Source organism: Medicago sativa, chromosome 3 (assembly GCF_051527215.1).
Source record: "Medicago sativa cultivar Bolivia chromosome 3, Bolivia_mono, whole genome shotgun sequence".
NCBI lineage: Eukaryota > Viridiplantae > Streptophyta > Magnoliopsida > Fabales > Fabaceae > Medicago > Medicago sativa.
Window position 1 is genome coordinate 59,577,668 of NC_140751.1, and position 26,567 is coordinate 59,604,234.

Sequence of the window (26,567 nt, forward strand, 5' to 3'; positions counted from 1 at the left end):
AATTAAATTGAGATACCGTTTACCTATTTGATTCAGAAATATTGTAGTTAGCCTTTGCCAATTAAATGATTCAACAAATCATCACCAACAAAAAGAAATTTTCATTTGAACTTCACTTACAACTTTTCTAACCTCAAACCATACAAGAAGCATGAATATGACTAAAAATGTCTATATAATTATCTCACATTCACAACTTCATTATTCAACTTCATCCTTTTCAATTGCTTAACCACAACAAACACTTAACATGGGAGCCTACATAGAAAATTTTGTAGAAGAGAATGAACACATTTTCCGTAGCCAATATTCGCCCGTTCCGGTACCTGAGAATGTAACATTGCCGGAATTTGTGCTCCAAAATGCTGAACTGTATGGTGATAAGGTTGCATTTGTGGATGCTGAGAGTGGAAAAGGAGTAACTTATAGTGAGGTTGTGAGGGATATACATAGATTTTCAAAGGCTTTAAGATCACTTGGTTTGAGAAAAGGGAATGTTGTGATTGTTGTACTTCCAAATATTGTAGAGTATGCCATTATTGCATTGGGAATCATGGATGCTGGATGTGTGTTCTCTGGAGCTAATCCAGCTTCACATACGTCGGAAATTAAGAAACAAGTTGAGTCTGCTGATGCCAAATTAATTGTCACAAATAGCTCAAGCCATGAAAAGGTAACTCCTTCAAAAATGATGATGAATCATGTTTTTTCTTATATGCCTTTTTATATACTCTTTGATTTGATACAATGTTGATACAGGTGAAAAGTCTAGGGCTACCTTTGATAGTCCTAGGAGATGAACTTGTTGAAGATGCTATGAACTGGAACAAACTTCTTGAAGCAGGAGATAGGGCAGGGAATGATTCAATGAAGGAACCAATTCACCAAAATGACCTTTGTGCCATGCCATTTTCATCAGGCACAACAGGAATGTCAAAGGGTGTGATGCTTACACACAGGAACCTAGTAGCAAATCTTTGTTCTACACTCTTTGGTGTAACACAAGAAATGATTGGAAAAGTCACTACATTAGGGCTAATTCCCTTTTTTCACATTTATGGCATCACTGGAATATGTTGTGCTACTATTAGGAACAAAGGGAAAGTAGTGGTGATGGGAAAATATGATTTGAAAACATTTTTGAATGCCTTGATTACACATGAAGTCACATTTGCACCTATTGTTCCACCTATTATTCTTGGATTGGTTAAAAATCCTATAGTTGATCAATTTGATCTTAGCAAGCTTAAACTTCAAGCCATTATGACTGCTGCTGCACCACTTGCACCTGAATTACTTACTTCCTTTGAACATAAGTTCCCTGGTGTTCTTGTCCAAGAGGTTATCACTTTCATCCTTCTAAAGTATTGTTAGTTCAATTAAAGACTTTCTTAGAGTTTGTGAAAATATTTTCTTAAACTATTACATAGTTAAAGACTTTTTTTATAGTATGTGGACCGTCAATATATTCCTAAGGGCCTGAAAGCCCTCTAGAAAGGTTTAGGCGCCCTCCAGAAGGGCTCCTGAGGCCTAGGCGCACCCTTCCAAAGGCGCCGCCTTAGCCAGCTTCTAGAAGCATCTAGAGCCGGGTAAAAAGATTTATGGTCCAGCTTTCTTGGGGCTTAAGTCACGCTGAAATAAGCCCACAAAGGGCTATAAATACCCCTGTTGGGATCATTCTCAAGGCATCACATAAACAGTCTAAACCCTAGATTCTAAAATTGTACTCACTGCAAGTACAATATGTGTTTCTAAAGTGCTAGTTTTTTCTTTTGCAGGCATATGGACTAACTGAGCATAGCTGCATTACACTTACATATGCACAAAAATTATCTGGAAGTACACACAAAAATTCGGTTGGTTTCATCCTTCCGAATTTGGAAGTCAAATTTATTGATCCTGAAACAGGAAGATCCCTCCCAAGGAACACACCAGGGGAACTTTGTGTGAGAAGCCAATGTGTAATGCAAGGTAATCTATGAGTAAAATTATTTATGATAATATATTTTTTTAGACAAATGTTAGTGGTTAATTTGTTAGGGGGAGGCAAAAATTATTAACGGCAATACCACTGGACTACACCTTCGGAGACTTATGATAAAATTATATGATAAATGTACTATAAACTCTCTGTTTTTACTAGGTTATTATAAACAAGTGGATGAGACTGCTCAGACTATTGACAAAAATGGATGGCTTCACACCGGTGACATTGGATTCATAGATGATGAAGAAAATGTTTTTATTGTTGATCGTATTAAGGAGTTGATTAAATACAAAGGCTTCCAAGTAAGTTCTTGATGTTACATGTTTATTGTTACATGGAACAAAACATTATTTGTGGAACATAATTTTAAGTTCTTAGCTAGTAAGTTCTGTTTTGTCTTCTGCCCAAGTATAGGCTAAAATTAGTTTATGTGTTTTCTTTCTTGAATGCAGGTTGCTCCTGCAGAGTTAGAGGCTATTTTGCTCTCTCATTCCTCAGTTGAAGATGCAGCTGTTGTACCGTAAGTAACCGCGACGATAATTTTTGTTATTCTTTTTAATATTACATTCTCATTGGGATTTAAGATTGAGATTAATTTTAATATACCGGCAGTGCAAAAGGTTCAACATATCCACAGATCACGACCAATCATATATGTGTGATTTTAGAAATAGTTACGCTTAAAGTCAAACATTTTTAATCGACAGGCTATACGAATTAAATCTTACAAGATTTCAATTATTTACAATCTTATGTTGTTTTGTGCAATGATTATTCAGATTACCAGATGAAGAGGCAGGGGAAATCCCAGCTGCAAGTGTTGTTTTGAGCAAGGGTGCAAAAGAGAGTGAAGAGGATATTATGAACTATGTTGCATCCAATGCTGCTCATTACAAGAAAGTGAGAGTGGTTCACTTTGTGGAAGCTATACCAAAATCACCTTCTGGTAAAATAATGAGAAGGCTTGTCAAAGAGAAGATGGTGGAAAAGATTAAGGAAAATAATTCCCTAACAAAATCTAAGAATTTTTAAATTCACTAGCAAATAAATGTAATGTGCTTTGATGGTTCATATGTCACCATCTAGGTCATGAGTATAAATTTTATATGTTGTTATTTTAGTATATGTTGAAACTAGTGTTTGAGAATAAAATTTGATAATTATATGTGTCCTTGTTGGTATGCTTGATTTGTCCTTTTTATGTTTTGTTTTGTCTAACCATTGGGATTCAAATTAAGCTATCAAGCACCTTATAAGTCATTATTAAAATTTAGAATATGATTTTAGGTGCAGCAATGAACATTAAAGTTACCATTTGGAGCCAGCTAAAAAATGTGTATAATAATATTTTGTGGCATTGTCAAGAAATGGTAGGAAAAAAATAGACATTCTATAGAATTGTTGTGTATATTTCTTAATTGGATTACATTACCAATTGTCATTTTCAATATTTTCGGTGAAAGTTCATTTAACAAGTTAAAATAACATGAAGGTTGCTTTTCTGACATAGAATACTTCCAATTGACACATGGAAATGACCATTTTACCCCCAGCGGCAGTTAACAGCCGCTGGTTAATGCGCCGGCAGTTAACAACCGCTGGAGTCTTCCAGCGGCAGTTAACAGCCGCTACGTGCGTTCTAGGATGCACCGTCCTTTTCACCATTCAACCTCTTTTCCTTCATTCATTCAACACATATTTTCCACATTTTTTCCACATTCAACCTATTTTCTTTCAACATTCAACCTATTTTTTCTAAATTCAACCTCTTTTTCCATCATTCAACCTCTTTTTCCATCATTCATTCAACCTATTTTTTCTACATTTTTCCCCTATAAAAACCCTCACATTCTCACATTTCCTCACATTCTCTCCTCCTTACTCTCATTTCCTCTTTACTTCTTTACTCTTTCTTCTAAAAAATGTTTGTTTGTCATAGTCCAGTACTCAAAGAAACTCAATCAGAACTTGTTCATTGGTTATATATTCAAGTGAGGAACAACACGAATTGCAGCATGAATCTTCTTGTAAAGCTCCTCAAGGCCATCTGCCTCGATTCGATTCCTTTCTTAATGTACTCACTAAAGTGAGTCTGGTATTTCTCAGGCTCATCCTCAGTCAATACTAAAGTGAGTCTGTTATTTCTCAGGCTCATCATCAGTCAATAAATTGAGTCTGGTATTTCTCAGGTTCATCCTCACTCAATAAATGTACGACGAAGATGAGGTCCATTCCTTGACACTTAATACCATCATCTAAGCAAGCCTAACAAAAATTTATTCTTTTCAAAGGAAAAACATTAATGCCCAGCGAAATGCTTGAGTCCTTGCCGTTTGGCAAGTTTGAATCACCCCATTTCATAGGTAAGACAAATGTTGTAGTTGAAACGCACCTTACCCTAACTAATGACGATCTTCTGGCGGAATCAAGTTGTTGATGATATCTTCAGTTGATCTCAGCAACGTCACCCGCATATCGATCCACTGGAACTTGGTGTGCTCCCAAAACATACTCGTCACGTTTTCGTCGTTCTTTAACTCCACCCAAGTGAATGATACGCTCCCCTCGTCGAGCTTTGGACGTTTATACCGAACATTTTGCACCCTCCTTGTGTCTCTTGGGTTGACTCCTTGGTTGAATTCATTCAGTTGATCCTTGAGATCTCTTAACGTTACATCAAGGCACCAAACCTTCAACCTCTGAGGTTCTCCGCCGTTGAATGTTGCATGAACGTCGATCCACCCGGCCATTGTTTCAAATCTACACACATAGAAATTAAAAATAATCAAGGAAAAACTCATTCAAACACTTGTAGTGAAAATTTGACATAAACCCTAAAAATCCTAAACAAACCCTAAAAAATTTATAAAATTCGAAAATAAATTATAAATTCAATCAATATAACTTCATTATAACAGGTATTCATAATATATGTCAATAGCATTTCAGATCTACAACATAACTATATTAACAACAAATATTCAAACCCTAAAAAATTTATAAAATTCGAAAAAAAATTAAAATTCGAAAAAAATTATACATTTAAGCAATATAAGTTCATTATAACAGATATTCATAATATATGTTAATAGCATTTCAGATCTACAACCATAACTATATTAAAAACAAATATTCAAAATTTAATAATTAAACAACAACTAAAATTATAAACATATAAACACATATACTAACTAAAATGTATGACAATAGCATAAGTGATAACTTACTTGTGATTTAGTGGAAGAAATTTTGGATGATTTGGTAGAGTTTTTTTAGAGAGAGAGTGAAATTTTGAGAGACTGTGGAATATGGTGATAGTGATGATGGAGGGACTGTCTGGAATATGGGCACTGGCGTGAATATATCACAAACACAGCGGTAGTTAACAACCGCTGGCAATCAGCGGTAGTTAACGACCGGCATGTTTCCCAGCGGTTGTTAACTACCGCAGGGGTATTAAGGTCATTTCCATGTGTCAATTGGAAGTATTCTTTGTCAAAAAAAGCAATCTTCAAATAACATTTGATGTGTCGATATAAAATTTCTTATGTTTATAAAAAATAAAAATGGACATACTCTAGCTATGTGAGCATTGAAACCATACATAAAAGAGCTGGCTAATGTGTACTTTTCTTTTGTGTGTGACGAAAAGTGCACCAAAGTTATCATGTGTCAAACATGACCACAACCAGCCACACACCACCGCGTCTCTGTAGAGATGACAACTCAAGTCGTCAAGTTTGATTTTGTTGGCAATCTATCACGAAGCAACCTCCAAGCAAAAATAGAGACCTTCAAAGAGACTTGATTATGCCAAATTAATTCCATATTTGAGTATTGCACCGGTGCATGCTCCTGGGATGTCAGCATGTCATAAACACCACAAACGGAATAACCCCATGTCGAGTCCAGATGCCACTACCACATATCCGAAGAGGTAGCCTGCAAAGAAACATCATGTAGTAATATCTTACACGTACTCCTCTAGCAACTCCTCCTCTCATGCCCACAAACTACGGTGCCACCGCCACGCCTGCCCCTCCATCCTTCCAACCCAACATGAACATGTTCCTAATCGTTATTACTTTGTTCTAGACCAAGTCGTATAGACGACGAAAGCGCTCATAGAAAGGAACACCACTGCACCAACAGGCAGGCCAAAAAGATGTCTCCCCCATCCCCCACCCTCCGCGACGCACACTCCGCAAACCAGTTTGTACATAAACTAAATAATATTGTTAGGTCATGTGTACCTATGTTCGTACACAAACTAAATAAAATAGATGGGTGGAGTGAATCTCACTTGTGAAATTTATAACATTGATACTCGCCTCCCTTGTCTGTACTCTATACCCAAATCACTCTCACACATAAAGTATTCCTAACTTAATCAACTAATTCCTCATCACATATTTAATAATCTTTTTTGTAGAAAAACACAAGCCATGGTTTTCTTATTGCTACGCAAGACTTTGGGTTAATTAAAAAGACAGAACATGGGGAACCCCTAAATAATGTAAATCACAATCATAGATTCATAAGTCGTGATTTACAACCAAATCATGAAGGAAATGAAGACACAAAATGAGAAGAAAATATTGTCGGTGGTTCATTTTTCTAACAACATCACATGGCAAATCTGGCTTAACATAACCAACTTAATTTCTCTCACTCCAACAAGCCAGCCTAATTTTTCTCTCTAGGTTTTCTTTTTCAGATCATTAAGGGGTGGTTTTGGATCAATTTTTGATCTGAAATCACCCTCTTCATTCTTTTTTCCTTTTTATTTCAATTTAAATAAGTGATTTTCACATAGATTTAGGTTTTTTCTTCATAATTTTGTCATCTAAGTGGTTGTGTGTTGTTTGTCGTCTTGTGCGGCGTTCTTTGATATCTTATTGCGGTGTTCATTTGATTCATATTAAAAAATTGATTAATCAATCAAAGATTTGGGCGTCAACATCGTACATCCGGAAGCATTGGTATTCCGGTCACTTTAATTTTATCATATATTTTTTGTAGGCATTATGCTGTTATATGTTATTAACTTGGATGCTGCGAGTTTATTTGCAGATTAATCTTGTACATTTTTCGGTTAAATGATGTACTAGATCGATTTGAATGAATGAATATCGTTTTGTTTTTGTCAAAAAAACCACCTTAATTTATACTTCCCCGAGTGTCCAAGATTACCCCTTCCATTAAATTTATTTACAATCAACGCCCTCCCATAATCAACGGCTAATATTAGGTACTACGTGACAAAATCATTCTTGGTCAGCAATCCACAAGGCATATCTTTGACGCTTATGATTAGACCTTTAACTAGAAGTGCCAATTCATTTTTCCTTTTTAAAACCACACGAAAAGTATACTTTTTCACTTTACAGTGTGTGATTATTGATTCAGTTCGTATGATATGGTTTTAGTATATGCTAATTGCACGTTGCATCACATTTTGTGATTATGCGATTCCTAATTTCTCAAATAGAATATATGCATGTACAAGCAAACCATTTTGAAGACAAAACCTATTCCAAGCAAGCAAAATTCAGATATGCGCCATTGCCAGCACCATGGCAGCATTTACCTTCCTTATCAGTATTCTTTATCGCCGTAAACTATAAACAGATGTTTGTGAAAAGGAGATTATCTAGTCATAACTGAGAAAACACGTCTAAATCAATCAATTAGTACATTAATTTAATTTTATTCTTTCTCCAAAGCAACAAGAAAGAGACGCTGCTCAAGTCACGTGATATCCTCCCAACGGCTTCCTCCTTTACTCAACTTCGAATTTTTTTTATTCCGACCTTGTATTGTATGCCAAAAAAATTCTAAATTTGACCCTCTATCAGATTTATTTTCCAAAATGATCAACTTTCTATTTTTGTTTCTTTTTTTTTGTCGTTTTCTTCATTTCCGCCATTTGAAATGGCGGGAATGAAGAAAACGACAAAAAAAAAACGAACAAAAACAGAAAGTGGATCATTTTGGGAAATAAATCTGATAGGGGTCAGATTTGAATTTTTTTTTGGCATACAGGGTCGGAATAAAAAAAAATTCCTCAACTTCTCATCTTTTGGCCTTCTAGATTCTTTCATATATTTCTTTACTAGTTTAGAGCCCCGGCGTTGCCCGGGTTAGATATTAAATAAGTTTGTGTAATCCAATATACGTGTAAGCATATTAAATTGGATTTATTTAAATTTACAATTATAATAATATCTTAAAAATAAATATAAATGGTGAGATGAATATCCAATTCAAGAATAAAAAGTGTAACAAAATCAATAATGAATTAGTCCAAGTGGTAAGAGTTTTGGTGTCCCTCTAAACATGTGGTCGGGGTTTGTTTCGTGGCTCATGCGTATGAGAAAAAAAATCGATTGAACGGGAAAAACACACCTTTTGTGCCCCACCGATTCCTGGCGGAGATTAGTCGTCTCTAACAATGGTAGAATTTGTGAACCTATATCATGATTACCAAAAAAAAGTATAACGAATAAATAGACAAAAGACATATAAATTAACTCCTTCAAAAAATTTACATGGCTTCACAATGGTTATAGTTTTATAAAATATTCTATAACCATATGAAGTTGGTTTAAATTTATGGTTGTTATTGAAATTAAGATATTTTTTTTTATCTCATAACATATTACATCAATCAACGTAGATTGATATTTTTTTATAATAACATAAAATATTGATATTTTATAACATTGTCGCTTCACATAGTGCATTGAATTTTGATCCCCTAGAATATCACCAACAACAAAATTAAATAAATATTAGCATAGAAAAATAATTAAGTTAATGTGAAATCATATTAGTAAAAGTTCACGAAGAAAAAATTTGATGCGTGCTCTATCGTCCATAAAATCACATCGATTAAATATACGTGATCTCGATAAAATTCGGCATTTTTCACATTCTAATGATCCTAATCACATCGATTAAAATTCTGGAACTGTATATTTTAACATAAGAGAAAATGAGAGTGTAATTCAAGCATCTTTGATGGGAGGGGAGTGTAATTTACTCAAATAAATTGTACCCTCTCTAAAATCGAATCAAACATACCACTAATCATTTCAATATCTAAACATGCAAAATCATATATATATTTTAATGCAAAATAATATAATTATCTTATCACAAAATAAACTAATAAAAACAAGTTTGAGAATAAAAATTACAAAACTAAAATATTTGTTTTTGTTTTAAACAAAAACTTAGACGAGTTGAGTCATATACGTTCACTTAGATCGACACAATGACACTAAGATAATCCTTAATGAGGGGTCTCAAATTTTAAGACTTTGGACCTATTAGGCATCTTCATTGAGGATAGTTTTAAGGTTAATTATAAGACACAAAGTTTCAAAGAAACACCTCAATCTTAAATGAAATCCATGATTTTTTTTCTCCATTAAACTATTCACTCTTGCAATGTGGTCTTGGTTGCATGAATTATTTTTATTAAATTATTGTTGGAATGTAATGATGAAGAGTTATTGGTGAGACTCATTTAGAACTTTCGTTAGAGGTGTTAGATTGGAGTGGTTGAATGTTTATTATATATATTATTAAAGAATTATAAATAAATGATATATACACATAAGTGTCTCTGTTGTGAATGCTCCGATAACATTATCTTAAATATGTCTTCTTATATTAACAAAGACATTTAACCCACGTCATTTTAGTATGGGTTTTTCTAACTTGTGCAAATTTGCACGACTTAAGCAATAATAAATGCATAATTTTTGAGGTTTTTCTAAATCTTATTAATGAGTCATTTAATTAACCTTTTCTATTATTCATGAAAGCCACAAATAAACATGTGAACAACCCTCATTTTTGTATTCTTGCTTCGGCTCCTTCTCCTTACATTCTTCCTCTTTTGCGATCCCCTTTCTACTTGAATCAAAATCACATTGAATTTTTCAAAAAAAAAAAAATCACATACATGAATATGTTTCAAATTCAATCATATTCATAATCATAGCTTCCGTTGTCCAAACACTTTTTTTAATAAAATTCAAATTTTATTCACAACTTTATATCCCCTTTTCCATTTGGAAACAAAATTAACCCTAACAACAGTTACAATTTCGTTCCAGACTCTCGGTCATCAGTGAAGAGAACTGGGTAAATGAACAATAGCATAAATGGAGCAGATCTGAACTCCATATCACAGTACCCTTACCATATGATTGAATTCTAAATTCTAAATGAAATAAAATATTGTAAATCAGAGAGGAAAGAACCATAATCCTAGACATTGATTTTTGTTTAGTAGGAAAAAGAAACACAGACGAAATTTAAGGGGAAGGAGATGAATCATAATTCATGGGGTAATTAATGGAAATTGATGAAGATTTTAATATGAGAGAGCATTAAAAATAGGCGATAGAAAGAAAAGAACAATTTTTAAGGAAAACCAGCTAATTGATTCATTAATAAGACTTAAAAAATTCCAAAAAAATTGTGCATTTATTATTCCTTAAGCTATGCAATCTTGCACATGTTAGAAAAACCTTTAGCATATATGTATAATCAAGTTTTTTTTTTGGTGACCGAGGTTTGAACCCCAAACCTTACATATATTAGGTATTGTCCCTACCAATTAATCATGATGACATAATCAAGTTAACTTGCTACCAACTCGGTCAATAAATTCTTTGTTTTATATTAGTTCTCCAATTTCTACGGAAAAATGACCCTAATAATCTGAAGTTCAAGATCAACATATTTTGATAAACAAAAACACACATAATGATATTTTTATAGTTTTTTTACAAGAACACCATTTAACACTTCCTTTTTTACCCCTAAAAAACATTTTGCTTTTTTTTTAAGTAACATTTTCCTTTTTTATAGAGTTACAATTTTGCTTGAAATATTTAATGAAGTATTTCACAATTTAAAAGAAATATTAGCACTAGCAATTTAAAAGAAGTTTTCCTTTATTTAATAAAGTGTTACACATTCTCTTTAAAAAGAAATTTAATAACAATAACATTAACTACTCTAACTAAATTTTGTCTTCAATGGCACAATCCGTAATAATCTCAAACCCTAAACCCCATTCTATTTAACACTTCAATCACTACCTCTGTTGTCTCAACTTCTTCACTTCTCACACTCCACTGTCTACTTCTTACAGATCTCATTCTTTCCAAAATGCATCCCTTTCTCCGACCACCAACCATGGCGGCATTCACGGCGGCACTACTCATCCTCACCACCTTACTCACAACCACCACCGCACACAACATCACCCGCATTCTCGCCAAACACCCTGAACTCTCCACCTTCAACCACTACCTATCCCTAACCCACCTCGCTTCACAAATCGACAGCAGAACAACCATCACCGTCTGCGCCGTCGACAACGCCGCCATGGAAGATCTCCTCTCAAAACACCTTTCAATTAACACCATCAAAAACATCCTCTCCCTCCACGTCCTCCTCGACTACTTCGGCGCCAAAAAGCTTCACCAAATCACCAACGGCACTGCTCTCGCCGCTACAATGTACCAAGCCACCGGCACCGCACCTGGCTCCTCGGGATTCGTCAACATCACCGATCTCCGCGGCGGAAAAGTCGGATTCGGAGCTGAAAACAACGACGGAGCTCTAACTGCTTCATACGTCAAATCTGTTGAAGAAATTCCTTACAACATCTCCGTCATTCAAATCAGCTCCGTTCTTCCCTCCGTCGCAGCTGAAGCTCCTACACCAGCACCTAGTCAACAAAATCTCACCGTGATAATGTCAAAACACGGTTGCAAAATCTTCGCTGAAACTCTTTCAACTTTTCACGAAGCTTACAACACTTTCACCGACGCTATCGACGGTGGTTTAAGCGTTTTCTGTCCCGGTGACGATGCTTTCAAAGCATTTCTTCCGAAATTCAAAAACCTAACCATGGCCGGTAAAATAGATCTACTTGAATTTCACGGTGTTCCGATTTATAACTCAATTCCTATGCTGAAATCAAACAATGGACTCATGCATACACTTGCTACCGAAGGTGCTAGCAACTACGATTTCACCGTTCAGAATGACGGTGAAGAGATTACGTTGAAGACAAAACGTGTGACGGCGAAGATTATTGATACAATTATCGACGATCAACCGCTTGCGATCTATACTATTTCTAAGGTTCTTCTTCCTCAGGAGTTGTTTAAAGGTGAAGCTCCGAGTCCTTCTCCGGCGCCGGCGCCGGAACCAGCTGCGGCGGATGCTCCCGAGCCACCTAAGAAAGGGAAGAAGAAGAAGAAGGTTGCTGATGCGCCGGCGGATGATGATTCTGATGCTCCGGCTGATTCGCCGGGCGATGACGCTGCTGATGATAATGCCGATGATAGTGACGGCGCCGTTAGGTTTAACGGCATTGTTGGTATGGTTTTAGCTTTGGTTTTTGGGTTTCTATTTCTATGAGCTGTGTAACACAAACAAAAAAAAATCTCCATTTTTTTTTAGTTTTTTATGTTTTGTTTGGTAAGAAAATGAATGGTGTGAATTTTTATTTGATTTTTTTTATTGTATTTGATAATGTTGTACTAATTTTGGTGATGAGGGACTATTAAATGTTAATGTAAACATTTGTTTACTATTCTTCTTCAATTAATCTTATGGTTAGTGACTTTACATGATTACATGTGTTAATTTAGCTTTTTAATTATGATATTGATGGTATGTTAGATTTTGTACATGGCAAGTGTGATCTTTTGAAAGTGAAACAAATTGAGTTCGTGCTATACATTTATTTCTTTCAATAATTGCATGCTTTGTTAACTGTTCTGCGCGTTTTTAGGTAGGTGGAATTATGAAATCATACTAATGACTCACTAAAGAGTCAAATCTATATTTGTTGCACTAAATACCGCTATTCATTCACATTTGCAACTGTAAAATTGATGAAATATTCTAACTTTTAATAAAAACTAGACCATCGACCCGTGCTCCGCACGGGTCCTACCAGATTTACACCTGTGCATTTAAAGTTACGATTATTATATCCTTCCTATATTAATAAGGGAGTTGGTTATAATTGAATCAACGTAAGTAATATTTTATAAATTTCCAATTACGATAAATATTAGTTGTATAATGGTTATGATCAACGATTTTTGCTACCATCGGAATGCAATAAATCAAAATAGCGTACAAAAATCGTTGATTTTTAGCACAACTTATCTTACATTATGAAATACTTCTTGGTATACTACATTTGAGGTCACGTTGGTATCTTTATCATTTCTATCCGTTGTAAGCATCTTCAATCCATCTCTTGAGGTAACCCTTGATATTGCAACATATAACTGACCATGTGAAAACACAGAACTTGGCAATATATCCCAACTTTGTTCAGAGACTGTCATTGACTTTTGTTAATAGTCATTGCGAAAGAAACGGCTATCGGAATCTGTCTCCGTTGAAATTTGCTAAGGTATCTTGACATCGAAAGGAGTAAGAGATAATCTTGGTATAAAAACGTTCTCGCCTATATTGCTTCCATATATGACATTTCCTTCAAGCACAAATTTACCCATGCTGGTTATGATTAGTCTTGTGTCATTGCATAATCCTGATCTTTGATCTATATTCCTTAACAACATCATTGGAACACCAACCTCTAATCTGAGTTTGTGATTTGGAAGACTTAATGTATTAATAGTGCTGAAAAATTCATAAGTGTGGACATCATCAATTGCATCACCATTCATGTTTCGTGATAATGGCGAATCATAACTCAAAGATAGGATGAATTAATAGTAGAATGACAACTTCTTCTCTATACTTTTGGGAATTACCGGCAAAATCTGTCTGAAGTCTCCACCAAAAACCACTACTTTGCCACCAAACAAAATGTTTTTATTTCGCTTGTCAATTGTCTAAGGTATCAATTTACATCAATATGCTTGGAAGATGATCTAAAATATGATCACCCAAACAATAGTTGACATACAACACAAAAAAAAAAAAAAGAAGGTGAAGAGTTGCTATTGTTTTCTTTGTCGTGACAGTAAAACTCTAGTATTATCTAAATGCAAGTTTAAGTGCTTGTATGTGTTCCAGAACCTATATCCAAACAGCGTTTTAAGCTTATTTTCTAATTGAACACTTGTATTAACAAAAGAATGGTGTCTATCCGCGTTCTATTTTCTGCTTAACAGTTCATTTTTTATCTACATAAATCATTATTCTTGCTAATGTTGGCCATATGCTTTTTTTACAATTGATAAGACATGAAATATTTCTTATTAATATATTAACTATATATAAAAATGAACTTGCCGTGTTAAAAAAAATAAAAAATGAACTTGTGGAAGTTAACAGTAGCATTGGAATAAAAAGTATAACCTTAATACAAAACCATAGTACTAAAGCATAATATGAATTAGGAAAGAGTATTATACATAGAAATCAAAATATCAGCAAAAGATCAGCGTTATGCCCATTCCTAATAGATTGCGGAACTCATTTGTCCAATGCGACGTAAAGCACATAAGTACGACCTCTGGCTTTTGCTCCAAGCTTTATGCCTTGTCCTTTGTACAGCTTACACGCATTACCGAACAAAAACTTCTCTAAATTGTGGCAAAAAAAGACACAGGTAGTTAATAATAAGCATCTTTAATTTTATTATGAAAACTTGAAAGCAACCTAATAATCTTGAAGACATAAAAATAGAGATGCAATGGAGAAGGGAGAATTCATTTCATCATCAACCTAGTAACTTAACAGAAAAACTTAACAACAACTAATGAAAAACTTTGCAAAATTGATACATGCATAGTTTATGTGAATGAGTATAGCCTACTTTTACCCTTATAAAACGCAACAGAGATACACACAACATGTATATGCCTTTATCAGTTTTGCAAAAAATCAACCAAAAACACCATAAACAACAGTATATTCCCAAAGCCCCAAAGAAACATTCACAATACTGAATAGTTAAGTTACAATTTGAGTAAATGATTATTTGTAAATCAACGTATGCATTATCATAACTTTATATTTGTTGATTCAATAAAAATTCACAGGGAAGAGCAAAATACACCAATAGAACATTATACACAGGAAAAACTTGATAAGTGTCATTATAATGCTTTTTTTTATAACAAAAGTGTCATTCTTATGATGCTAGTACCATGTTATAAGCCAAACATATCTGCATGTGTACATATAAATTATCTAAAGTAAAAAAAATTGGTAGTTTTTTTTAGAAAATATTTGTCCAGTTATGCTATGTATGAAGCACAAAATTTCAATTGAAAATCAAAGTGCTTATTTGTTTTCATCTTTTACATAAATCAATTGAAGTTGAACAAACACGCAAAGACAAACAACTACAGAATAAAACAGGAAGATGCATGTGAGTGTCTCGGTCACGAATTCCCTATGCATACTCTAAATAAAAGGAACTAAAGATAAATGATCAACACTTGGCTAATTCAGGGAACTGTTGTTCCAAGCATCAATCTAAAGACATCAATAGGTTAAGCAACATTGTAAAATATAAGATCAGAACAATATTAGTATATACCTTTTAATCAATATAATCATTCAAGGGTTTGACTATAAAAAAGAGTGAAACATAAGATCAGCACAATATAAGGATCTAAGATCAAACAGCAGACCAAACAACAGAAACAGAAGTGAAATACTATATCAGAACAATTCAATCAATCAACAAACTAATAACCACTCAACGGTTTAACCATAAACAATGGTGAAATATGAAATTAATATCCTGCAAAAACAACTTACCCCCAAATATGTACTAAACTGATTTTCTCCGTAAAAATCCTCCAAAATCATTAAAAAAAACATAAAAGGAAATATCAAATATGAATAAAAAAAAATCAAAAATCAAAACAACAAATCCTTAAACAGTGACAAAAGTTTGTTTGCCATATTAACAAATCAAAGATGATAGTTTGAAACAAAAGAAAACATATGAAAAATCCTGAAAAAATAGAAAATGTGAATAGAATCTGAAATCAAAATCCCTAATATACTATAAATACCTAGATTGGTTGAAAATTCCATCCTTGAATGCAACACAGAACCCCAATCATCATCAAAATCCTCTACGTGCGGTTAATCCCAACTCAGGTAGCACAACACCCAAATCACAAAAAGAAAGAAAGAAGCTTGGTAGAGAAAAAAACCATATGAAAAAAATCAGACACCATGCAATCAAATTGAAGCTTAGGTTCAAACTTGTCGTAGATGTTGTTGACGGTAGTGTTGTACTGTTGTTAATAGAGTGAGACACATTTAAAATATGAGGATGTAGTGAGTTTGAAGGATGAGATGAAATTTTTGTGCAGAGAAAATAACATAGATGTGAGTTTGAAGAACGGGGAGTTGAACTCATTATTAGTGAACTACAATAATAAGGATCCAAGAAAATACAATTGAGTAGAAGCAAGGGAACAAAGAGAAAGTGTTCTATTGGCCACAACAAAGGGTAGTAATAATGAATCATTAAGTTAAGTAGTTGGCAAGATGACAAACACATATAGGAGGGAAATTCAAATTTCAAAATTTGAAATAAGCATTTAATGAGATACCAGAAGCTTGCAACACACACCAGCATTTAATGAGTCCCCATTAGCTTGCAAAGCACTCTTTGGTTAATTACTTTGGAGGGAAATTAGCATAGCAATTAGGGCTAAGCAATTGCTTGACCTAATTAGCTTTTAGAGTAAGTATGATATGTTTAAATTCTTTTTATTTTCAGAATTTTTTTAAATTGTCTTATATTTAAAGATGAAATTGATGTGTAACATTTAGGCTTAATTACCTTTTTTGTCCTCTAACTATTTAATTGGTATCGGTTTGATCCTCTAACTAAAATTTGATTTATTTTGGTCCTCTAAGTTTCTCACAGTTACTACATTAGTCCTTTCTGTTAGTTTTATTCAAATAAACGTTAGGGTTTGTGTTATGTGGGTACAAGACCTCCTGTTTCACACATACATATGAACCATAACAGTTACTAATAATATCAGTCACTATTTAATCATAATAATTAATCAGGTATATGACCAAAATGATACTAATAAATAAAGTTAGAGGACCAACAATATAGTAACAAAAAAGTTAAGGGACCAAAAACTAACAGAAAGGATCAAATGTAGTAACGGTGAGAAAGTTAAGGGACCAAAATAATTCAAAAGAGAAAGTTAAGGGACCAAAATAAATCAAATTTTAGTTAGAGGACCAAACCGATACCAATTAAATAGTTAGAGGACAAAAAAGGTAATTAAGCCTAACATTTATATTCTTATGTTATCGATAAGGACAATAGTTGTATCCTTTCACGGTTTCACCATCATTGCTGGGTATTGGTTTTAATTTGAATTAGTGTACTCCATCCGGTCCTTATTATAAGAAACAAAACCAAAAAACATCAAAACCAATATAATCATTGATTAAAGAAACTTTTCTATTATTTTTACAAATATACTCTCATAAAAAATTGTGAAATATTAAATACACACTAATATTGAAAAGAGAAGTATTAAATGAGGGATATAAAAGTCTTTTAAACAATAAATACATCTTAAAAGTTGTGAAATTTTCTTATAAATTAGACCAAATTTTTTTTTTTGAAAATTTTCTTATAATAATAAGGACAGGAGGGAGTATTTGACTAGCTGGGCTGTTTTTTTGGAAATAATTTTGAATAAATGCATTTAGGACTTGTTGGGTTGTTTATCTTCCCAATTCTACGATGAATTTAGCTCCTTTTGAAATGGAGCAGTTTAAACATTGCGTCACGTCATCCACATGCAGCTCCAACCGACAAAGTTCCTCGTCGTAATATCACGTTCTATATACATTTTATTTCTATAATTAATAATAGTACAAACATTGCTCTACTGCTAAAGTTGACACTATCAAAAGAGTTGCGACCTATTTCTCTTTGCAATTTGATGTATAAATTTGGTTCTAAAACATTGGAGAATAGATTACCAAAAGTGGTAATAAAATGTGCATTTTAATTTTTAAGAGATTTATGCATTTGTCGCTGGTAGATCAATAATTTGATAATCCGTTGGTTGCTAACAAAGTAGTGCATTACATGAAGTGTCACAAAAAATGTTGGCTGGTCGTTCCTGCTTGACAATCTTATTAAGATGGAATTTGATCCTCAATAGGTTAACTGGATAAATGATATGCGTGAATTCGGCAGATTATCTTGTCATGGTCCTTGTTGATCATGAGAAAGTGGGAAATAAATTGGGTAAGGATCTTTGTCAAAGAAATATATTGTCTCCATACCCCACAGAAAGGACTTCTATAATCTTTAGTGTATTGATTTAGATATAGTACATGTTTGAAAGAGATTGTTAAAATCACAACGAGCCGCTATAATTTTAACAAAAAACTGTATTTTGTAGATTTACAAAATGATTGTGGTTAGCCGTAATTTTTCATTCTCACCATTGATCTAAATATGCATGATTATTGTTGTGGTACACCGGGGATGGTGGGTGGAGATTGCAGGGCCTGCTTAAGGAGCTGCCACTAAAGTAAGGGATTTAGATCCCTAAATTTTTTAGGCCTTATATTAGGCCTCTAAACGAGGGGTAACCTTGGCGCAACTGGTAAAGTTGTTGTCATGTGACTGGAAGTCACGGGTTCAAGTCCTGGAAACAGCCTCTTGTGTAAACACAGGGTAAGACTGCGTACAATACACCAAATGATGGGACCCCTTCCCGGACCCTGCGTATGCGGGAGCTTTAGTGCACAAGGTTGCTTTTTTTTTTTTTTATATTAGGCCTCTAAATCTTTTTTTCGCTTTAATTATATATTTTTTGAGTCAAATTTTTAAAACGTTTTTGCGCCTAGTTTGTTGGTAGTTAAATGTAGAGTTGTAGTTAAGTTTAATCCCAAATGAGCTTTAGAGATAATCGAACTTGAGATCTCAAGGAGGATCACACTTCCAAGTCCTAAACTAATACCACCAGGTCAACCCAGGTGGGTTTTCAACGTTCAAACGTTGACTCTATGCGAACTCATATTTAGTGTTCAACATGCCTCAAATAAACTACACACAAGGTTCTTAACTTTTAGTTATATATTTGTTTGTCAACATATTTAAAAGGTCTCATTTCAAATTTCACTTTACACCTACAAACGCATTGGACCGACCCTGGAGGATTGTGGTGTCTTAATTCATAAATTGAAATCTCACATAAATTTAAATGATTGCGACCAATGGATTGTATCGCATTGCATAATTTACACAGTCCATAATAATAATAAAATGAAAAAAAAAACAATGTTTAGGGAGTATTGCCACCAAAACTAGCCACTGAAGTTGTTGCTATTTGTGCTGGTTGCTCTTTTTCCAAGTTCCACATTGCAGACGCAAGGGAAAGTGAAATTTCCAGTGGTCCAGTCTGTGTTTAAATTTTACAATAAAAGCATTTTATGGCTTTCACGACAATGGTGGTTGTTATTATGGAACTGAGAAACAAAGAGAAATTTTCATTGATTGAAGAAATGGAGTACAATTACTATATATACACATTGCATTGTACTATCAATCTACTAAGATTGTACTGCAAGTAACTGGAGAATGTACTATGCTATTGATACTTGTATTGCAAGTAACAAGTGTCTTCTCCTCATTGGTTGGAGAAAGCTCATGGTGTAATAGCCCCCCACAAGTTGGAGATTGGTATATGTTGACCATTCCCAACTTGGATAGAAGATTGTTGAATGGTTGAGGAAGAAGAGACTTGGTGAAGAAGTCTGCAACTTGTTCCTTTGAAGATACTGGCAACAACTTGAGAATCCCTGCTTGTACCTTCTCTCTGACTATGTGGCAATCAATCTCCAGGTGTTTGGTACGTTCATGGAACACTGGATTGGCTGCTATATGAATAGCACTAAGATTGTCACAATATATGACTGGTTTCTTTGTGCACTGAATTTGCAAGTCCTTCATCAGATACAACAACCATTGCATCTCACATGATGCTGAAGCCAAAGCTCTATACTCAGCTTCTGAGGAAGACCTTGACACTGTTAGTTGCTTCTTAGTTCTCCATGAAACCAGTGACTTGCCTATAAAGAAACACTGGCCAGATATGGACCTTCTGGTGTCTTTACATCCTGCCCAGTCAGCATCTGAAAACCCTTGAATGTGTAATTCTGAATCTCTAGGAAAGAAGATTCCAGAACCTGGACATCCTTTGAGATATTTGAGAACCCTCATGCCAGCATTGTAATGGATTTGTGATGGTTTGGTGAGGAACTGACTGAGTTGTTGTGTGATGAAAGTTATGTCAGGTCTAGTTGTATTCAAATATAGCAATCTGCCTATAAGCCTCCTGTATGATGGAATGTCATGATAAGGAGAACTAGAATCATGGTGTAATTTGACATTGGCATCAGAAGGAGTAGAAACAGGTTTAGCACCAATCAGACCTGAATCATCTATAAGGTCAAGGCAGTATTTTCTCTGACACAAAGAGATTCCTCTTGAAGAATGAGCAACTTCAAGACCAAGGAAGTATTTAAGTTGGCCCAAATCTTTGATTTTAAATTCATCATGAAGAATGGACTTGATTTTAGTGAATTCAGTGATTGAATTCCCAGCAAGAATAACATCATCAACATAAACAAGGATGATTGTGAAACTGTCATCTGCTTGTTTAATGAATAAAGAGTGATCAGAGGAAGCTTGATGATATTGCTGCTGAAGTAAAACTGAAGTGAGCTTCTCATACCACTTCCTGCTAGCCTGCTTGAGTCCATACAGAGATTTATGAAGCTTACAAACTTGATTGGGTTTGGATTGAGGTACTCCTGGAGGAATGAGCATATATACATCTTCCTGAAGTTCTCCATGCAGAAAAGCATTGTTAACATCAAGTTGATGCAAATGGCAGTTATGAATGGATGCTAAAGCAATGACAACTCTAACTGTAGTGAGTTTTGCTACTGGAGAGTATGTGTCAAAATAGTCCAATCCTTCAATCTGTGTGTACCCTTTGGCAACCAATCTGGCTTTGTATCTCTCAATTGAGCCATCAGCATGATGTTTCATTTTGTAAATCCATCTGCAGCCAATTGGTTTGATGTGATCAGGAAGATCCACAATTTCCCAAGTGCCAGTCTTTTCAAGAGCAGTTAACTCATGTTGCATAGCCTCCCTCCAACATTCAAACTTACTTGCCTCAGCATAGGTTTTGGGTTCAATATCATGCAACAGAGACAAAGCAAAAGAGGAGTGAGAATGAGACAAATTAGCATAAGACAGATATTTAGAAAGAGAGTAATTGTTAGTTGGTGGGATATTGGTATTGGTAGGAAGGGTAGAACAGACAAAATCCTGAAGATAGGAGGGAGTGTGTCTTATTCTAGATGAAGTTCTCAGAGGAATAATGGGTGGGGGAGGTGTAGGGGAAGGTGAAGGTATGATGGGAGTAGGAGGTGGAGAAACTGAAGCATCTGTGTCAGATGAGGTATTGACAGGAATATCATCATAAGAAGAGATGACAGGAGTGGGAATAGAAGGAAAATAGGTCCATGATGAAGGTGAAGATGAAGAAATGGGCTTATAAGGAAGGATGTGTTCATAAAAGGTAACATTTCTGGAAACAAAGACTGTTTGGTCATTCAAATCAAGCAGGACATAACCTTTATAGCCTGACTTGTATCCCAAGAAAACTGCTTTTCTGGCTTTAGGTTGTAATTTTGTTCTGTGGGCTTGAAGAGTGGAAGCAAAGCATAAACAGCCAAACACTTTAAACACATTAGGGTCAGGGATAGAGTCATGTAACATTTGATAAGGAGATTTATGGTGTAAAAGGGGAGTGGTGACTCTGTTAATAAGGAAAACTGCATGAGAAACAGCATAAGTCCAATATGATTTTGGTAATTTGGATTGAAAAAGCAAAGCTCTCCCTACATTGAGGATATGTTGGTGTTTTCTCTCAACCCTAGCATTTTGTTGAGGGGTTTCCACACAAGATTTTTGGTGAATGATGCCCTTAGAAGCATAAAAGGCAGGGAGGTAAAATTCAGGGCCATTATCAGTTCTAAGAGTCTTAGGGGTGAGATGATGTTGGGTTTCAATGAGAGTAATAAAATTTTGGACATGTAAAGAAACCTCAGATTTAGATTTAAGCAGTACTATCCAAACATATCTGCTATAATCATCCACAATGGTTAAAAAATATTTATGGCCATGAATAGATTGAATAGCTAGAGGTCCCCAAATATCAAGGTGCAAAAGTTCAAATTTGGAAGAAGCATGAAAATAACTATGAGGAAATGGCAATTTCTTTTGCTTAGTGATAAGTGCTCAAAAGTAATATATTTCATGTGTTAAAAGAGGCATTTTTAGTGACTTGTTATGCAAGTTATCTACGGAAAAGCAACCAATTGTTGTAATTATACCATTTATGCTTTATATGCCTAATTCTACCCAATTTATGCAGGAAATGACAAGCAAGGACCAAAACTCAAGTTGTGTGAACCAAGCAAATCTCGCTTACGCGAGGTCATCTCGCTTAAGCGAGATTCCTCCAGGGAGAAGCTCAACCTTCGCTTGCATCTCGCTTCCAGGGTCGCTTGTGGATTTTGGCATCTCGCTTACGCGAGATAATCTCGCTTACGCGAGATTTCTCCAGGGAACAATTGTAAATCTCGCTCCCATCTCGCTTCCAAGTCGCTCAAGCAGGATTCCAAGGCGGTTTAAGTTTCAAGCAACCTCGCTTACGCGAGGTCTAACTCGCTTGAGCGAGATACAGCTTCATCAAGGAGCAGGGCTACGTGGCAGGATCTCATTGGCCATGGTTGGATATTTAGGATTCTCGCTTGAGCGAGATGTATCTCGCTTAAGCGAGATTACACGTTTTCAGCCCATTTAAATACAAGTTTTCCCTCTCTCTAGCACTATTCACTATTCCATTGAAACATTTTATACATTTCTAGAGAGAGGTTAGAGCTATTTCATAGAGAGAAACACAAAGCAAGTGATTAAGGAGTAGATTCAACCCTAGATTCATTGAGACATCAAGGATCTTGGCATGGAATCTTCATCTTTCCTTCCTTCCTTGCATTAGTTTACATGTCTATATGTAACTATCACCTTCTATGTAGTATTGAGGTAACAATCAAGCTATTATGTAATCTTTTGATCTTTTAATATATAAGGTTCTAGCTTAATGATTCAATATTGTTGTTATTCTTGCTTTTAATGCTTTCAAAGAGATTCAAGATGATTTGGACACAAACCCTTGAATCTAGAACTAGAATAACAATCTATCTTATGTTATATCACTCTTGACAAGTTTGTAAACCTTTGATAATTACTTTTAATCAAGATTTTAATGCTTTCGGATACTTAATCAGGCTGGACACGGTCGATTAAGTTATCCGATCGACTTTGTTATCGTTTAAGGAATTTGGACACGAATGTTTAAACGCTAACTTGGAAATAACGATGTCGCTTTGGACACGAAGGATATTGTAGAAATGATTGTAATAATATTGGTTATAAAGCTAGAGTCTGTTAATCGATCGAGAGATTGCTGCTGTTATGCTTGCTCGTTATCTTATACCGCAAGCGAAATAGTTCGATCCCCTCTCGTTTTTACTTAAATGTCAAATATGGATATAGTGTTACAAACAAACAAATTATATCCAAACCCTTAATGTGAACGATTGTGTAAATGCTTATGATTAAACGTAACTCCCTGTGGAAACGATCCTATATATACTCACGTGTACATAGTTATATGACATGTAGGAAAAATCTTACATCAAAATGGCGCCGTTGCCGGGGAGTAGCGTATTTTTATATTATAAGTATGGAAACAATTTTGTCATGTTAAGTCAATTTTGCACAAAATTCTTTCATGCATATACACATACACATATATCATTCATTATTTTTTATGCTAACCACTTGGTATAGTCTTGGTGAACTTTGTTTATGCGAGGTACCGTTGCTCACGAAGACCTACAATTTGATCCAGAGATTGAGAAAACTGCTAGGTTACTTAGAAAGCAAGCAAAGGAAGCTAGGAGATTAGCCAGGCTGGCTCAGCCGGAATCTTTACTTTTTATTCCTTCTCCGTCAGGCTCGGTGCATACTATTTCACTTGGTGATTCTTCACATTCTTCACCACATTCATCTCCGAAGAGTGAACCAGAAGTAGTCATGGCTCAAGAAAATGATAATGATGCTCTACCTATGTGGATTAGTCCGAGGAGGCTAGCTAATCTTGGCAATCGTAATGCCAAATCAATTGAGCTGAAGTCGGGGTTGATAAACTTGATAACTCATAACCAGTTTACCGGTATGGATCATGAGGATCCATATAAACATCTTACCAACTTCTATGTTACCGCCGGTACACTTGGTATGAAAGAAGATGAGGAAGAGGGTGTGTTTGTGCAATTGTTTCCTCATTCTTTGATCGGGAAGGCTAAGGAGTGGTATCTTGATCAACCAACTTCTTTGATGGAAAATTGGGGTGAGCTAGAGAAAGCATTTCAAGAAAGGTTCTTTCCGGAGGATAGGCATCTTGAGGCTAAAACTTCAATTACAACTTTTGCTCAAGGCCAAAGTGAGACTCTTTGTGAAGCTTGGGAGCGCTATAAATCATTGCTAAGGAATTGTCCAAAGCATGGTTTTGATAGCCAAATGCAACTATATCTTTTTTGTCAAGGGCTTCAAGACATGTCCAAGACGATGCTAGATGCAAGTGCTGGAGGTTCTATTGCTTTGAAAAACCCAGCTGAAGCTGTCAAAATCATTAACCAAATGGCTCTCAACACAAGAAAATCCTCTCACAACCGGAATCCTAATCAAAGGAAAGTCGGTATTCTGGAACTAGAAGCAAATGATGCGGTCTTAGCTCAAAATAAGCTCCTCACTCAACAATTAGAAGCTATGCAAAAGGAGATGAGAGCTATGCCTAAACAAATTCTTGAATCTCTCAAGCAAGAAGGAGGAACCGCTCAAGTCAATACTTGTGGACTTTGTACGGGGGATCATCCAACCGGCTATTGTCCCGAACCCGGTTCTTTTGAAGAGAAAGAGGTCAACTATGTGGGAAACCAACAAAGGCCTAACCAACCACAACAAGCCGGAACCTCACAACAATCCCAAAATCCGGGTACTTCCAATTCTCAAGGAAGATATCCGGCCAATCAAAACTTTCAGAGACCGTGGAGAGCACCTTACAACAATAACTACCAATATCCTCAATCAAATTTCTACCAACAACCTTTTCCCCAATTCCAACAACCCTTCAATAATCAATACCAATTCCCACCACCAAATAACCCCCAACAACCTAACAATTCCCAAAGTACCGAGGAGGTCTTGAAGCAATTCATGCAAGTGTCCATGGCTAACCAGAAAAACACCGACGCGTCGATCAAAGGCCTTGAGACACAAGTTGGTCAGTTAGCACAACAAATGGCTCAAGGTCCTCCGCAATTGGGAGCTTTCACCGCTAACACTCAACCAAATCCTAAGGAGCACCACAAGGCATAGCAGTCAAAAGCTATAGCTACTAGGAGTGGGAGAGTAGTAGGTATAGGGGTAGGTGATGATATTGTTGTTGAAGAGAAGGATGATGAAGTTGTCAATGAGGAGGACAAAGAGAAGTTCGAGGAGGATAGGGTAGAGATAGAGGAGGAAGTGTATATAAAGAATAAAGAAGCATTAGTTGAAAAAGAAAAAAATCAAAAAAGAGATCTAGAGTTACAAGAGGAGATGGAGAGGAAGAATAAAGATGTGGGGAGAGATAAAGGGAAGAAACAAGTAGTTGAGAAGCAAGTGGTGGCTCAACACTTACCATACCCACATGCTCCATCGAAGAAAGACAAAGAGCGGCAATACGCAAGGTTTCTTGAACTCTTCAAGAAGTTGCAAATTGATATCCCATTCTCAGAAGCCTTGGAGCAAATGCCGGTCTATGCGAAGTTCATGAAAGATATCCTTTCCAAGAAAAGAAGAATCAATGATGAAGAGACGATCCAAATCGATGCCAATTGTAGTGCTATTATTCAAAGAACAATGCCAAAGAAAGAGCAAGATCCGGGAAGAGTTACTCTACCGGTAGCTATTGGCACAACACATGTAGGTAAAGCACTACTTGATCTTGGATCAAGCATCAATCTCATGCCTTTGTCCGTTGCCAAAAGAGTTGGCGACCTTTGTATAAAGCGGACTAGGATGATGTTGCAATTGGCCGACAAATCCTTTGCAAAACCACTAGGTATGGCCGAAGATGTTCTTGTTAAAGTGGACAAATTTATTTTTCCGGCTGATTTCGTGGTTATGGATGTCGAAGAAGATGAGGATGTGCCTATCTTAATGGGAAGGAATTTCATGCAAACGGCTCGGATGATGATTGATCTTGATGATAACATCATGAAGGTCAAGGTAAATGATGAAGAGGTAACCTTCAACATCCGAGAAGCTTTGAAGTACTCGAAAGACAAGGGTGCGTGTTTCAAAATGGATGCAACCTAAGAAGTCATCTTGACTACTCGGAAGCAAATG

General features: G+C 35.4%; 2 protein-coding genes and 1 long non-coding RNA gene across 3 annotated transcripts; 2 read left to right on the forward strand and 1 right to left on the reverse strand.

Moving 5' to 3' along the window:
• Window positions 1–56: 56 nt before the first annotated feature.
• Window positions 57–3,157, forward strand: ACOS5 (acyl-CoA synthetase 5). The gene is made up of 6 exons (XM_085752604.1): window positions 57–673; window positions 760–1,341; window positions 1,779–1,971; window positions 2,144–2,289; window positions 2,440–2,507; window positions 2,767–3,157. Exons 1-6 carry the CDS (start codon window positions 251–253, stop codon window positions 3,017–3,019), a joined length of 1,665 nt encoding a protein of 554 aa, XP_085608730.1. The 5' UTR covers window positions 57–250; the 3' UTR covers window positions 3,020–3,157.
• Window positions 3,158–11,121: 7,964 nt separating this feature from the next.
• Window positions 11,122–12,628, forward strand: FLA1 (FASCICLIN-like arabinogalactan 1). Its single transcript, XM_085752591.1, has one exon. The coding sequence runs from the start codon at window positions 11,180–11,182 to the stop codon at window positions 12,440–12,442; it is 1,263 nt and encodes a 420-aa protein (XP_085608717.1). The 5' UTR covers window positions 11,122–11,179; the 3' UTR covers window positions 12,443–12,628.
• Window positions 12,629–14,328: 1,700 nt separating this feature from the next.
• LOC146938706 (uncharacterized) lies at window positions 14,329–16,721 on the reverse strand. The gene is made up of 2 exons (XR_015031395.1): window positions 16,042–16,721; window positions 14,329–14,595 (listed from the first exon to the last, which is right to left on the reverse strand). It is a non-coding gene; the product is annotated as an uncharacterized LOC146938706 (long non-coding RNA).
• Window positions 16,722–26,567: the final 9,846 nt, after the last annotated feature.